The sequence below is a fragment of the Doryrhamphus excisus genome, chromosome 12, assembly GCF_030265055.1.
Source record: "Doryrhamphus excisus isolate RoL2022-K1 chromosome 12, RoL_Dexc_1.0, whole genome shotgun sequence".
Classification (NCBI taxonomy): domain Eukaryota; kingdom Metazoa; phylum Chordata; class Actinopteri; order Syngnathiformes; family Syngnathidae; genus Doryrhamphus; species Doryrhamphus excisus.
In genome coordinates this window covers 534,981-550,690 of record NC_080477.1, presented here as the reverse complement: position 1 = coordinate 550,690, position 15,710 = coordinate 534,981, and the positions used below count along the sequence as shown (strand labels likewise).

The window sequence follows — 15,710 nt, the reverse complement described above, 5'->3', positions numbered from 1 at the left end:
AATTTGATTTTGATTTTGTGTGTTTTTATGTGATATTTAGCATTTTGTTATGATGGCACATGGGGCTGTTACCATAGTGACCGCAGTCACATCACAAAGGCTGGAAGTCCACAAAATGCAAACCCGCGTTCAGCTGAATAGCATATATGCTAAATAACAGACAGCCTCAAAAATGCCGACAGTCACCCAAAAAGCAGGGGAGTGAGACATCTCCCCTCTCGTTTGGTCTTTGCTCTCTGGTCTACGAGCGGTGTGATGGAAATCCAGGGCGCTGATCCAGGAGCAGACTTGTTTTGCAACTCCCAAAAAAAAAACAACATGCCGCTCTTGCAGTCAAATTGGAGGCATTAAATAAAGGTCGTAAAATGAGGGTTACATAAACCGCAATAACAAATATGGAGGATTTTCAAAGGGCGGGAATCTTACGAATGCAGGATACTGAGCAATACAAAACAAACATTCTGGTATTTTTGCACATGTCAACAACATGGGTGACGTTTGTGGGAGAGAGGTACTTCCCATGCTCTCCGGGTCCACACGGATCCAGAAAACATGTCGGTGTATGTACAGCGCCTCAAACGTTTTCATTTATTGTCCTTTCAAAATATCTCAACATTCATTCATGTCTGAACTGCTGGCAACAAAAATATGCCCTCAAGGAATATCAACTCATTAGTGTGAGCTGCAGTAGCAACGCTATTGTGGTCATTCACACTTCCTGTTTTCTTACTTTTTAGCATGTTTATCACACTTAAATGTTTGAGATCATCAAACCAATAATAAATAACTGTGTAGTAAACTGTATAGTATAGTATAGTAACTGTATAGTATAGTAAATAACTGCTTGTGCCACCCTTAGCGTCAACAAGCGCAATCAAACGTTTCTGATAACTGGCATTATTAGCATGAAGATGCTACAGAATCTCAATAGGAGTCGGGTCAGGACTTTGACAAGCAGACTCAGACTTTTGACTCGGCAGAATTTTTGGTTCCATTTATCACAGCAAGTCTTCCAGATCCTGAAAAACAGCAAGATAGCCGCAGACCACCACACTGCCACCTCCGTATTTTACTGTTTTTTTTTTTTTGTGTTTTGTTTTTTTTTACAATAACTATGGGACCTGGTGTTGCCATCAGAGAATTGATGAAAAGCGGTCCACTAAGCTAAAGTTAATTTCCATTTAAGGACCGAAATAATACTGATTATTTTAAGTCAAAATAGCAACTAAATGCTGATTAATATTTTTCTTGAATAAATCCATATTTGGTAAGGTGGGAAAGGTGTGAGCTGGCAGCGAGTTCCATAGACGGCATGCCCTTGGTACGTAAGAGGATTGGTGAAGATGTGTGCGAGACCTGGAGATAGTCACACAGTATGGATGTGCAGTAGAGGAGGATCTTGTTGTCCTCAAACTAGCAAACACCGGGGGGATGATCGAACCAATTTCCAACGATGGCTTGAAGAAGAAATGTCTGTAAAATGTGCAGAGAGTAGCAACATCTCTTCTAAGCTCCAAGGGGTAAATACCAGCATTGATTGGGTCTTCAATGTTCAGAAGACGCAAGGCCTTCCGCTGAAGTCTGCATAGAATACTGAGAGCAGTATTGCCAGCTCCACTCCAAATGGGTGATGCATACTCCACGAGGGGTCGAATGTAGGCCTTGTAGATTGGATGGATGTTGGCATGATGTCCTCCTTGTTACTTTTACAGTATTACAGTATTTTCCCAAAAGTGTTGGGAATCATCAAGATGTTTTCTGACAAAATTGAGATGAGCCTTGATGTTCTTTTTTGTTCAGCCGGGGTTTGGGTCTTGGAACTCTGCCATGCAGGCCGTTTTTGCCCAGTGTCTTTGTCCATGACTCTAAGATCAGTCACTGACACGGACTTTAATTGAGGCAAATGAGGCCTGCAGTTCATTGGGTGTTGTTGTGGGGTCTTTTGTGACCTCAGATGAGGTCACATTCTCCTGAAAAAGCCACAAAAAATAAAAAAATGTGCATCATTTAAAGAAAAGTTAAGCAATGCTTTGCACAAAACTCCAAAGAAAAAGAAAAATATGTAAAATTAATTTTGTTTTTTACATTTTATTTTTATTAGTTCTTACTAGTTAAAGCACAGTAAGCTACTATACTGCTGACATTTGCAACGGGCCTGCTACCAGTTGTTTGAGACCTTGAGACTTGACGGTGTTTGGGCTTGGACCTTTTTAAACAATCTTTAATTGAAAACGCTAACAGCTAGCATGCTAGCATGCTAGCAACATGCTTGGGTGCATTGTGATAACATGGGATCATGTCGTGCTTCGATAGCTTCAATGGCTGCTAAAGTGCTAAATATCAATGTGACATGCAAAATGCTAAAATGCTAAAGCTTGCTTGTAGCAAGAGAGGGCTGAGTATCAAAAAAGTAACAAAAGTAATATTGTGATTTTTGCATAATGTAATATGAACGTAAACAATCAAATATGAGGATATAGACTAAAATACCACCATGATATCAGTTAGCATGCTAGCTCCTAGCAAGATAGCGCTAAATATAAAAAGCCACTGTTTATCATGTTATGTTATGTTTGTAATTTTATTTATCATTTATTTGTATTTTTACAAAAGTGTCAGAGAAATGAAAACATAGTAAACCATCATTACAAAAATTCCTACAGAAATATTTAAACCTCCAGGCCAGCTTTTGCATGCTAACAGCTAGCATGCTAACAACCTGACTGGGTGCATTTATGATAACATGGGGACATATGCTAAATATCAATGTGATATGCAAAATGGTGAAATGTATGTTGATTTTTGATAAGAAGCGATGTGGGAGTCTGATTTGACTGCTTGGCTAAATATCAATGTGACATGCAAAATGCTAAAATGCTAAAGCTTGCTTGTAGCAAGAGAGGGCCGAGTATCAAAAAAGTTACAAAAGTAATATTGTGATTTTTGCATAATGTAATATGAACGTAAACAATCAAATATGAGGATATGGACTAAAATACCACCATGATATCAGTTAGCATGCTAGCTCCTAGCAAGATAGCGCTAAATATAAAAAGCCCACTGTTTATAATGTTATGTTTGTAATTTTGTTTATCATTTATTTGTATTTTTACAAAAGTCTAAGAGAAATGAAAACATAGTAAACTATCATTACAAAAATTCCTACAGAAATATTTAAACCTTCGGCCCAGTTTTTGCATGCTAACAGCTAGCATGCTAACAACCTGACTGGGTGCATTTACGATAACATGGGGACATATGTGCTGAATGTCAATGTGATATACAAAATGGTAAAATGTAAAATGACTTTTGATAAGAAGCGATGTGGGAGTCTGACTGTTTTGCACAAAACGCCAAAGAAAAAGCAAAATGTGGCGTTAATGATTCTAAACTGATGTCGAGTGAGGCATGCTGAGGTTTCTGTGAATTCTCAGGAATATTGTTTTGCCAAAATTCAATGAGAATTATAAAGCATGCAGTGGGGAAGTCACCTGGAGCGCCTCCTTAGGGTTTTCAATCTGTCGTCTGAGACTGAGCACTGAAACGCTGCCACCTAGAGGAGACACCGCAGGTGTTTTGATCAGAGATGTACAGTAGCAGGAGTGGGGTAGGAAAGCTGCGGAGCGTGTGATGAGCCGTGCAGATAGCGTAAGCGCGAGGCCTCTCCCTGACCGTTGTGATTGTCCCTGCAATTAGCGACCTCTTTCTTCACTTGACAGAGGCATTATTGGAACGGCGTACATGACCTCAGCACTGGCAGACGGCACACAGGACCATGCAACAATCATTGGGGCTGGAGGGGTACCCAAAATGCACACAAAAATTGCCGTGAATACGGTGGCCACCCAAGAGTCCAAATACCGTGAGTCACGCTGGAACAAGTGCTCACTGTACCAACATGACCCGCTTTAGCTGGAGAATGAAGAGGCTGTCTACTTGCATTTGTTAAGTCCCCCCCTGAAAGTCCCCATGAAGGAAGCCGGCGGGCCCACCTACCTCGACTGTCCCGCTTGGAATCCATTCTCGCGCAGCACTCATGTGGAAATAAGCCTGTTTACCACCAACGGGTCACACATGCTAATGAGCGTCTGTTTGTTTTCCGGCGTGCTCATGCAGGAGGAAGGGATTGGGATTTTTTTTTTTTTTTTTTTGGGGGGGGGGGGGGGGGGGGTAATAGATGATACGCAGACAACAAGAACCAGCCAGGTGGCTTGGCACACACTAATGATGGAGGATTCATGGATATGAGATCACAGTCACGGCGGACAGGTGCCCCGTCTATTTGATGTTGCTGAGGCGGATCAGACAGAGACCGGGTCTGCTTTGAACCTACAGGTGCACTCAGGTACAAGTACCGCACGTGATCCAGCCCTCGCATTTCACCAACAATTCTATTCTATCTTGTCAAGGGGCAGTGCTGCATAACCAGGGATGTCCAAAGTGCGGCCCGGGGGCCATTAGTGGCAGGTGATTGTTGTTTATATTGTCCCAATCTAAATTTAGAATTGAAATACAGAACTACATTTTTAGGGCGGCACGGTGGTTAGCGCGCAGACCTCACAGCTAGGAGACCAGGGTTCAATCCCACCCTCGGGTACTCCGGTTTCCTCCCACATTCCAAAAACATGCTAGGTTAATTGGCGACTCCAAATTGTCCATAGGTATGAATGTGAGTGTGAATGGTTGTTTGTCTATATGTGCCCTGTGATTGGCTGGCTACCAGTCTAGGGTGTACCCCGCCTTACGCCCGAAGACATGGGATAGGCTCCAGCACCCCCCGCGACCCTCGTGAGGAAAAGCGGTAGAAAATGAATGAATGAATGAACTACATTTTTACAAGAATGTTGTAATATTATTTGGAAAAATCACATTATTTTAGTCGCATAATGTTGAAGAAGGGCTGCACGGCGGACAAGTGGTTAGCGCGCAGACCTCACAGCTAGGAGACCAGGCTTCAATTCCACTCTCTGCCATCTCTGTGTGGAGTTTGCATGTTCTCCCCGTGCATGCGTGGGTTTTCTCCGGGTACTCCGGTTTCCTCCCACATTCCAAAAACATGCTAGGTTAATTAGCCACTCCAAATTGTCCATAGGTATGAATGTGAGTGTGAATGGTTGTTTGTCTATATGTGCCCTGGGATTGGCTGGCCACCAGTCCAGGGTGGACCCCGCCTCTCGCCCCAAGACAGCTGGGATAGGCTCCAGCACCCCCACGACCCTTGTGAGGATAAGCGGTAGAAAATGAATGAATGAATGAATGTTGAAGAATTCAAGAAAAAAGATGTTGAATAAATGAATGAATGTTGAACAAGTCAAGAAAATGTTATTTTATTAAAAATTTGTATAATGTCACGAGAATCAAGTCCAAATATTACGGGAATAAAGTCATAATTACGAAAATTTGCAAGAGCAAAGAGGAAATAGCAGAAATGGAAAAAAACGCTGTCATTTTAAGAGAATCAAATCAAAATATGAATTTAAAAAGTTGTATTGAGAAAAAAAATAATGTTATGAGGAAAATGAATCCCATTGTAATACGTATAAAGTTGAAACATTCAAGAAAAAAGATCATTTTTTAAAGCCATAATATTATGAGAAACAAACAAAACAAATTTAAATTAGGTGGCAGAAAAAGTTATAAAATTACAAGAATAAAATCTAAATATTATGGGGAAAAAAGAGAGAATAAACAAGAATACATTTTTAATATTATGGGGAAAAATGTCATTTAGTAGCATCGTTTTTTGTACGAGTGCAAAAGGTGACTATAGGGGTGTTAGTTCATGCCTAGAAGGCTCTAATACGGTTAAAAACTGTATTCAAGAGGTGGTAAACGGGTTTGCTATGCTCCAACTATGAAAATAGTTATCAAATATAGTTTGTGCCATTTTTAAATTGTGTTTGACTCCAAAACCCATGGTTTTGTGACGTCACCTCACAAAGATCCCACCAAGGGCCCCTGTTAATTACTGTAAAACCGATTCATATGCGGTAAGACATCAAATATCTTATACTATATCTCGATATGATGCAAATGCGCCCCCAGTGGCTGTGACGTCTATCGTATCATCCATCCACTCTAAGTTGACAGCTGATAAGAGATTCAATATTGCCGATACCAGGATTGTATCTGTATCATATTATTTGATATTAAATATTAAAAATATATTAAATATATATATAATAATATATTAAAATATTATTAAAAATAAATATTAAAAATATGAGATATTTGAGTGACAATTTAGATCCATAGTTTTCTGTTGTATGTTTTTATAATTACCTGTGTTCGTTGTTATGTTGTTCAAATAATATTTACATATTGATTTATTGTTTATTTCTTTATTTTATTTTGTTGATAACGATACTGAATCTTATATTGTCTTATAAGATACTTGAGTCTTATATTGTACATTTAGGCTTAGTCAAACTCCCAAGTAAGTATTTTGTTCTGATTATTATCAAGCAATTATCAAGCATTATAAACCAACTTCAAAATATCGGTATCTGCGATACTGCTTTTGGATGCTTGGTTCCAAAAAAAATGGAAACAGTTTTTCAATGGTTTTCCAACGTTGAGAATGATTGATAGTTAATGAGCGCCCCCTCCCGGTGATTGTGTGCACTGTGCAACACAAAAACGACAATCCCGGAACTGACGTTCGATGCGTCTTTGTTTCGAGTAGAATGCGGACACCTGACCGGAAGTGTTACAATGCTAAAAACACTTTCTGCCTACTAGCCCTCAAGCTAATGTCAGAGTACTGAGTACTAACTGTTGCATAGCGTTAATATAAATATATTGTGACGTATTTCACGTTGTGTCCGAGAGCAGCGAAGAGCAGAGATGATTAAGGCGATATTAATTTTCAACAACCACGGAAAGCCGCGGCTCATCAGGTTCTATCAGTATTTTGTAAGTATCATCGCCATCATCTAAATGCGGGGAGAAACCGTTATTGGATGCCTATCAAATGGGATAGAAAGCTTTGTTAGTTTTGAATCAGTTTCACTATTACCTTAAAAGCACCTTTAATGCCATTACGTTAATCTATGCGATGAGTCATATCACGATACGAAAGATAACATTTTAATAATAATGTATACGAATGTGCTACCGATACATACGATACAATACTGGCATCCATGATATAAGTGTATATTTGAGTTGTAAGATTGTATTTTTGACCTACAGTATGCGAGTGTAACTACACTAGCATAATGGGTGTCATATTACTTTACATTCATATCCTCGTCCTAGTATTTTATTACTGCCATGTGAAGTATTTATTATTCATATCCTGTTATTAGTATTATGTCAGTTGTGTGGTAATTTTTAAATAATTACTTTTTCATCCCATGATAAGACAAACAAACAACCCAATGTAATTTTTGTTCCCTTGAAATTTGACGTTGTAGCTTTTTGTCATAATTCATTCACTCATTCATTTTCTAGAGGCGGGGTCCACCCTGGACTGGTGGCCAGCCAATCACAGGGCACATATAGACAAACAACCATTCACACTCACATTCATACCTATGGACAATTTGGAGTGGCCAATTAACCTAGCATGTTTTTGGAATGTGGGAGGAAACCGGAGTACCCGGAGAAAACCCACGCATGCACGGGGAGAACATGCAAACTCCACACAGAGATGGCCGAGGGTGGAATTGAACCCTGGTTTCCTAGCTGTGAGGTCTGCGTGCTAACCACTTGCCCACTGTGCAGCCCCTTTTTGTCATAATTTATTTTTTTAAAATGATGGTATAGTACAAGTTGGGCTGCTAAAATAGGACTTTTTTCCACATAATATTCACATCATTTTTCCAGTAAAGACAGAAAATGATTGCTTCATTCTCATAATGCAATTTTTACTTATACAATTTTCAGTAGTGCCCCCAAGTCATGGTTTGTATTATTAGATAAACATTATTACTTCATTCTCCTAATATTAGGACCTATGCTTTATGATATTTTGTCTTAATATTGCAGACAGTTTTCCTGAATTAATAAAAAATAATCAAGAATGTCATGTGGGTATGAAATAGTGTGTTGTGTTTGTCTAATACAATGTAACGTCTCCTTGCAGGCAGAGGACATGCAACAGCAGATCATTCGTGAGACTTTCCATCTGGTTTCAAAGAGAGACGACAATGTTTGTAACTTCTTGGAGGGCGGAAGGTAGGCAGTGGTGTTGGCTGCTGTTACGCTAGTGAACCGATAGATGGGGCCAGACTCACAGAAGTGCATTTAGTGCACACTCGTCATCCCCAGATGCACAATTTATGCCAGGGGTGGGCAAACTACGGCCCGGGGGCCACATGCGGCTCACCAAACGTTTGAATCCGGCCCGCCAGTTGCTTTTAAGTATTTCAACTTTTAACATACCAGCTGGCAAAATGACTTTCAAGTCGGATGTCTTATTCAGTAAAATAAATAAATAAATAAATAAATCGTAGTTTGATGTGGTCTGATGTTTAAAGTGCTCCTGAAAAAAAGGAAACAAGAACATACAGCTGATAGTATGACATTTAAAATTAGACAAATAATTTAAGGCGTAAAATTATTACAATTATGAAAAAATTATTAAAAATTATTTTAAAATTATTTAAAAAATATTAAAAAAAATTATTAAAAAATTATTTTTAAAAAATATTAAAAATTTATTTAAAAAATTATTAAAAAATATTAAAACATTATTTAAAAATATTTTACAAATATTTAAAAATTATTAAAATTATAAGCGTAAAATCATGTGTGTTAAATATATGTTCTGGCCCCCCGCACAATTTTGTTAACTCAATGCGGCCCATGAGTCAAAAAGTTTGCCCACCCCTGATTTATGCTGCAGACTTATCAACCTAAATCGTCCTTTTTGGGGGTCTTCCAGTCTCATCGGCGGTTCTGACTACAAGCTGATCTACCGACATTACGCCACCCTCTACTTTGTCTTCTGTGTGGACTCGTCCGAGAGCGAGCTGGGCATTCTGGACCTAATTCAGGTCAGCTAATACCTGCATTAAAGTGTATTGCAGGGAAGGTATTTTTGCACCATGTACATGTGTATTTTTTCGGGTGCAATGGGTGCAGAATGTGCCTATGCGTGTCGTGAAATAAATAATCTATCAATCCTCTCAGTCTGGGCGTGTGTTGTCTTTGCAGGTGTTTGTGGAAACGCTGGATAAATGCTTTGAGAACGTCTGTGAGCTGGACCTCATATTCCACATGGACAAGGTGAAACTCCTTTCCTCGTCTACCAAATCAAATAAGCAGATCACATGACTCTAAATGTGCCTTTTACACATTTGTTTGATTATGATAACAACCATAGAAGAAGCCCAGTTTGATAGATAGACCGTAAAGGTCCAAAACAATCCCATCTGGGATGTTTGTTGACATTTTTGTTCGAACTTCATTTTTTCCCCATAGAAATCAGTCATAAATGAAATAATTTGTCCTCGAGTCAAAGCTTTCAAAGCTTTGTAGTGTTTCCCACAGGATGGCAATGTAATTGGGTTGGGGGGGGGGGGCTGTCATCGGCTATGATGCATGTGCATGGAATTGTAACGGGTGCTGTGGGAGAGTGGAATAACGTTGTGCGAGAGACCACAAGTAAGTCAAAAAATGAAAAGCAAAACACACGTGTTTTAGAACAGCTAATAAACTTTCTTGCGTTCTACATCTTCTTATTCTCTGGCAGACACCAACACAGAGATTATACAAAGAAACGAACATATTTTTCCACAGTTATGAGTTAAACTGAACAAAAATGTATGTACATTTGTGTTTGGCACAACACAAACGGCGCGACCAACAACTTACATTCATGCTGTTGTACAAGAGTAGCTAACTTTGTCAAATAGCTATCTTTAGGGGACTAACATACATAATGTGTGTTTGTGTGTTTTGCGGGGCGTACTTTCCGTACTCAGAGCAGGAAGTGGGTGGTACAGTAAACCTCGGATATATCGGAAATTCGCTCACAACGGACAGATAAAAAAGAACCAATTTTTCTGTAATGCATTTCCAATAAAAATTCATTGCATATATCGGATTTTTTATAACGGATTTCGCCTATTTCGGACAAAATCTCCAGTCCCGTTCCAATGCATTTCCATGAAATTTCCCTGGCATATATCGGATGGCCGCATCGTGGCGCTCCGATTCGCCGAATGGTGACAGGCCGCTATACGACGTCATTTGCAGCGTTTGCAGCGTTGCCTGCGTGTCCAGGTACATTGGAAACATAGTCAAGGAAGTGCCTTTTTAGAACGGATAAAATCCCATTTACGCATATACCGGATATAAATCCCATATATGCGTAAAACGGACATTTTCCGGTATACGCATATAACGGATTTCGCTTATATCGGACAAAACCAGTGGGAACAATTGAATCCGATATATCCGAGGTTTACTGTATATGTTGCTAGCACTACATTTGAACGTTGGCGCCCCCTAGCTAGCCGCGGAACCCTTTAATATCTCTGTGAATAGTACATCCGTTGTAACGGCATACTAAATGAACAGTAGATTTGCATATCGTCTTCTCTTCCCAGTCCTTCCCTGGTATGACGCCGACCCGTTTTTCGGAGCATCTTGATTTAATTTTCCCGGCAGGAAATTGATGTCATGTGGCGCGGTGAGGTTTCTCAGGAATGTTCCCCAGATGAAACCTGGAAATGTTCTCAAGCGGAAAGAGAGGGAGAAACACAAAGCAGGGCGACACAACAATAAGACATTGTATGATGCAAGATACATTTAAATCCTCAATGATCCTCATGAATCCTCATCGTACAATGTCTGTAGCCGCCTCAGCACTTTGTCTTCTACGAGCGTGACCACAGTAGAAGACAAACATTTGACAAGTGAAGCTGGACCAGACACATCTGAATGCAATTAGGAGCACGAACGGCATGACTTGAGCAGCCTTTTATTTGTTTGTTTTTTAATAATTAGCAAATATTGACGACATCAGTGATATTCGCTAATTGTCAATGCTCCTCCTGCAGGTCCACTACATCTTGCAGGAGGTGGTGATGGGAGGCATGGTGCTGGAGACCAACATGAACGAGATCGTGGCTCAGGTGGAGGTGCAGAACCGCATGGAGAAGTCAGAGGTCAGACAGGCCGCACACATTAAAGGAAACGTGTGCTGTGTTTATTTTTCATGGGGGGGTGGGGGTGGGGGTGTGGGTGGGGGGGCACTCCTTTTAATGAACTCGGAAAGGTCACGGCCTGAAAGCGTGAAATCACTCTTGGGCTTTGCGGCTATTCCAGCACGGAATACAACATTAGCAGGTGTGATGAAGAACGTGGTCTGCCTCTAGCACGCGTTGTAGCACTTTTAAAAGAACTACAGCGATGGGAACTTCTGCCATTTTGATTGAATCCATTTTGACCGCTATCTCTGTCACAACAAATATCTCTCTGACTGACTAGTTGACTGGAGAAATGACAAAACACAAATTATACGTAAAACTAATTCACACGTAAAGCACAGGTTTGTGTTCCTTTTTCATATATTCCATTTCATATTTTTTTTTAATCAATGAAAATGACCATTTGGAGTATGCCTACAATGATCTAAATGTTATTCACCAGGGGACGCTGAATGTGCTTCACTAGAATAAATACCACGTATTAATACGTGTAAGAGTACACTAATTTAATTGTATGGCAAAACAACGTTCCCCCTATGCTCATAAGAAATCCATACATCCATCCATTTTCTATGCCGCTTATTCTCACTCGGGTCACAGGTATGCTGGAGCCTATCCCAGCTGCCTTCGGGCGAGAGGCGGGGTACACTCTGGACTGGTGGCCAGCCAATCACAGGGCACATATAGACAAACAACCATTCACACTCACATTCATGTTTTTGGACTGTGGGAAGAAACCGGAGTACCTGGAGAAAATCTACGCACGTACGGGAGAACATGAACACTCTATATACATTATTTTTCGCCAAGTAAAGAGCTACAACATGTAACGGTACAGTTTAAAGCAGAGGTAGGGAACCTATGGCTCGGGAGCCAGGTAGGGCTCTTTTGATGACTGTATCTGGCTCTCAAGCATTTCTTACCACAATAAAAATGTATTTTTGCTAACATTTTAAAGTAAACATCACGGAAATGACTGTTAAAAATAATATTCAAAATCAACTTTCTTATGCATTTTAATCCGTCCATCTATTTTCTACTGCAATACGGCCAACCATATCCATCTTTCTTGATGATATTTTCCAGGTCAAACACCAAAACTCGATTATTACTGGGTAATGCGGTAGTCTACCTCTGCAGAACCAAGCCTTCTGACGAAGATGGCCAAAAGAATGAAATACATGTACGGAGTACGGTGCAAAACTATGCAGCAGCAGAAGTTGCATTAATGGCAGCAAGTATTTGATTTATTATTAGACACTGCGCTGCTCACGAAAGTGTACTGGCCACACCCCCTTGGCGCGGGGTAGTGTGCCTGGTCTACGTAATTAGAGCCCATTATATCTAAAACTGTTGGTCTTACATAAAAATGCACACATTTTATTGCATTCAATGTTTAAAAAAATGTATATGGCTCTCACAGATACACATTTTAAAATATCTGGCCTTCATGGCTCTCTTAGCCAAAAAGGTTCCCGACCCCTGGTTTAAAGCCAAAAACAGTGATTCACCTGGATGCCAAAACAATTTTCCTCCTAGGAAATAACTGTAATAGAAATAATCTGTTCCAAAAGTCACCATCCTAATATCTTCATGAGCTGTTCAGTTGTAGCCAAATGTTTTGGGAATGACACAAGTATTGTTTTTCCACCAAGTTTGCCGCTTCTGTTTTTAGTAGCATCTTTTTGTCAGATGCTACTATGCCCCCCCCCAGCCACTTAGTTACAACGTTTGTTGATCAGCTGTTCTAGCTAGCATGGTTGGGAGAAGTTGCTTTCTGAGGTTGTTTTGGTGCTATTCTTTATTCATGGCTGCGCCCTCAGGCAAAATCGGGAGTGAGCCCGTTCCCATGGCTCAGAAGCGACCCCAACCATAAATGGTTTCAGGATGCTTTGCTAGGGTAGCTGGACTCACCCTAAGAGATAGGGTGAGGAGCTCAGTCATTCGGGAGGGGCTCACATTAGAGCCGCTTCTCCTTCACATCAAGAGGAGCCAGTTGAGGTGGCTCGGGCATCTGGTCCGGATCCCTCCGGGACGCCTCCCTGGTGAGGTGTTCCGGGCATCCCCAGCTGGGAGAAGGCTCCCGGGACAGATCTAGGACACGCTGGAGGGATTATGTCTCACAGCTGGCCTGGGAACGCTTTGGTGTCCTCCCGCTGGAGCTGGAGGAGGTGGACCGGGGACCGGGAATTCTGGGCCGACTGAGACCGCTGCCCCTGTGACCCAGACCGTAGATACGTTACTGTTGGCATGATACAGGCGTGACCGTAGCGCTCACCCTGTCTTCACCGGACTAGCTTTTTTCTGGATACCCCAAATAATCAGAAAGAGAAAACGTTTGTACCCCAGTCTTCAGGGGTCCGATACCTGTATCTTGTGCAGAATACCAGTCTGTCCCTGATGTTGTTCCTTGGAGAGAAGTGGCCTCTATGTGGCCTTCTTGACACCGGCCTATCTTCCAAAAGTCTTGGCTTCACTGTGCAAGTAGATGTAGTAGACTCATGCCTGCCTTCTACCTACCACCCCCTGAGCATGCGCTACCCTGGTGATGCCACAACTAAATCAACTTGCAAACACAGTCCAGACCCTCGCTGGACTTTCTTAGGCACCCCGAAGCCTTCTTGTTAAGCGTACCTCTCCGCTTGTAGCTCGCAATGATCTGACGAATGGTTGGTTTCGATGCAATCTTACTAGCAGCAGTATCCTTTGTCTGTGAAGCACTTTTGGGGCCCCACATTTGGTTGGTTTTGGTGCTCAGTTTCCCTGCAAGTAACTACGGTTAACAGAGGAAAAACAAAGATTCCAAGCTGTTATTCTCACTCAATCAGGAAGACAAAGTCATCTCCCACCTCCTGTACGTTAACCAGAGAATCACTAACTGATGTCAACTTATCCTTTTGTGGCAGGACTGAAATGCAGTGGAAGTTAATATCCATGACAAAGACAGACTTGGCAACATCGGCCATTCATCTTACGACTCTTCCTAACAGTCTGGACGATATGCAAATCCTAAAAACCGAGGCAGCAGACTGTGAAAATTAATATTTGTGCCATTTTCAAAACTTTTGGCGGCGTTTTCTTTTAAAGATTCGTACAAGAGGTTAACCTCCTGGAAAACATTTTTTTTAAAGTCCATCTTAATGTCGCACTAAAAAGTCAAAGAACAACAAACATCTTGCGAGGTATGCTGAGAGCTTGAGCGCGTAAGTCCTGTGTGACGTTAGATGAATATTTTTCACAACTTTATGGTCAGTTTGTGAATTTATGGCCTCAAGAGCATTTGACTCACAGTAGCTGCTTTCACTTCCTGGAAAAAATACTCCGGGTGTGTGTTTTGGGCGTATTGCAAGTCAAACCAAAACTCTAGTAGTCTATTTTTTCCAAGTAAAATATCAGGATAGATTATGTAGATAGATAGTGAAGCATGTATCGCTCGGTTTTTCACAATATATGAAATGATTGATGTTTTGTGGTAGACTGTGGCTTGTCACAACATATGCATATTTAGATATGATATTGTATTTATTATTATTTATAGTGGCATTTGACTTTGGAGTTTATACTATGGTGTATATTTTCACTTCCTGTATGGCCGCTAAAATTACTACCAAATGAATTTTATATCTTCAATAAAAATTCTGTGCGCCTGCCTTTTGCAGGGAGGCCTGTCGGCGGCACCCGCTCGCGCCGTCTCGGCCGTGAAGAACATGAACCTGCCCGAAATTCCACGCAACATCAACATCGGAGACATCAACATCAAAGTGCCGAGCCTCTCCCCGTTCTGAGCGCCGTCCTCCCGTGGAGCGGAGGAATTGGGTGGATTCCCTGCCTGCCACTAGAAGCATCATCATCCTCCTCCTCCTCCTCCTCCTCCTCTTCCCTTCTTTCCTCTCCACCACCGCCGCCGCCACACTTGCACTCTCCAAACCACGTGTGTGGCTTAGACGCTGTGAGTCGTTTGTGGTGTCCTAGTTGAATTTGCACAATAATGTCAATGTGTACTCCATGTTAATATTTATGTATGTGTCATGAGACGGCTGACTTCCACTCCCATCCGAGAGAAACCGAGTCTACATATTTTCCTTCCCAACTGGGCGCTCATCATCATCATCATCATCAACACCACCAGTCCTGCTTTGCAGATATCAAAACATTCCCTTCCAGCCAGAGCGTTGGGACTTATCCTGGTAACACGATCCTTTTTGGCTCCTCTATGGTCTGATTGCTCTTCTTCCATCCGCTCGCTCCTCTGCGGACTCTCCTCACAATCCAGTCCTCCTTCTCGCTGTTAATCACGCCGACATCTGCGCCGTTGCAGAGTCACTTGATTGTCCCTTCAGGGGGAGGCCAGTTCTGCACCTGGAGCCCATCCCAGGGAAGAATCCTCCAACTCGGAAGCTTCTGTTTTGTACAAAATGCGTCCCATCGACTGTATTGGGTGGTGACTTTAGCAAAGTTGCTTGTCATGAATAAAAGCCGCCGTTCGCCACAAAGCACCTGCAGTTTTTCTTGTCGGCGTCACCAGGCTTTGTTCCGTCAGCATCACGT

General features: G+C 41.4%; 1 protein-coding gene across 1 annotated transcript; it reads left to right on the top strand.

Moving 5' to 3' along the window:
• Positions 1–6,676: 6,676 nt before the first annotated feature.
• On the top strand, positions 6,677–15,607 carry ap3s2 (adaptor related protein complex 3 subunit sigma 2). Its single transcript, XM_058088368.1, has 6 exons — positions 6,677–6,915; positions 8,090–8,181; positions 8,891–9,002; positions 9,163–9,234; positions 11,013–11,120; positions 14,822–15,607. The coding sequence occupies exons 1-6, from the start codon at positions 6,847–6,849 to the stop codon at positions 14,945–14,947; spliced, it is 579 nt and encodes a 192-aa protein (XP_057944351.1). The 5' UTR covers positions 6,677–6,846; the 3' UTR covers positions 14,948–15,607.
• The last annotated feature ends 103 nt before the right edge of the window (positions 15,608–15,710 follow it).

Bases quoted from the DNA above. Each gene is read 5' to 3' on its own strand.
- ap3s2 (XM_058088368.1), top strand. From the start codon at position 6,847: ATGATTAAGGCGATATTAATTTTCAACAACCACGGAAAGCCGCGGCTC. The intron at 6,916-8,089 runs GTAAGTATCATC...GTCTCCTTGCAG, and splicing joins TCAGGTTCTATCAGTATTTT to GCAGAGGACATGCAACAGCA. The intron at 8,182-8,890 runs GTAGGCAGTGGT...GGGGTCTTCCAG, and splicing joins AACTTCTTGGAGGGCGGAAG to TCTCATCGGCGGTTCTGACT.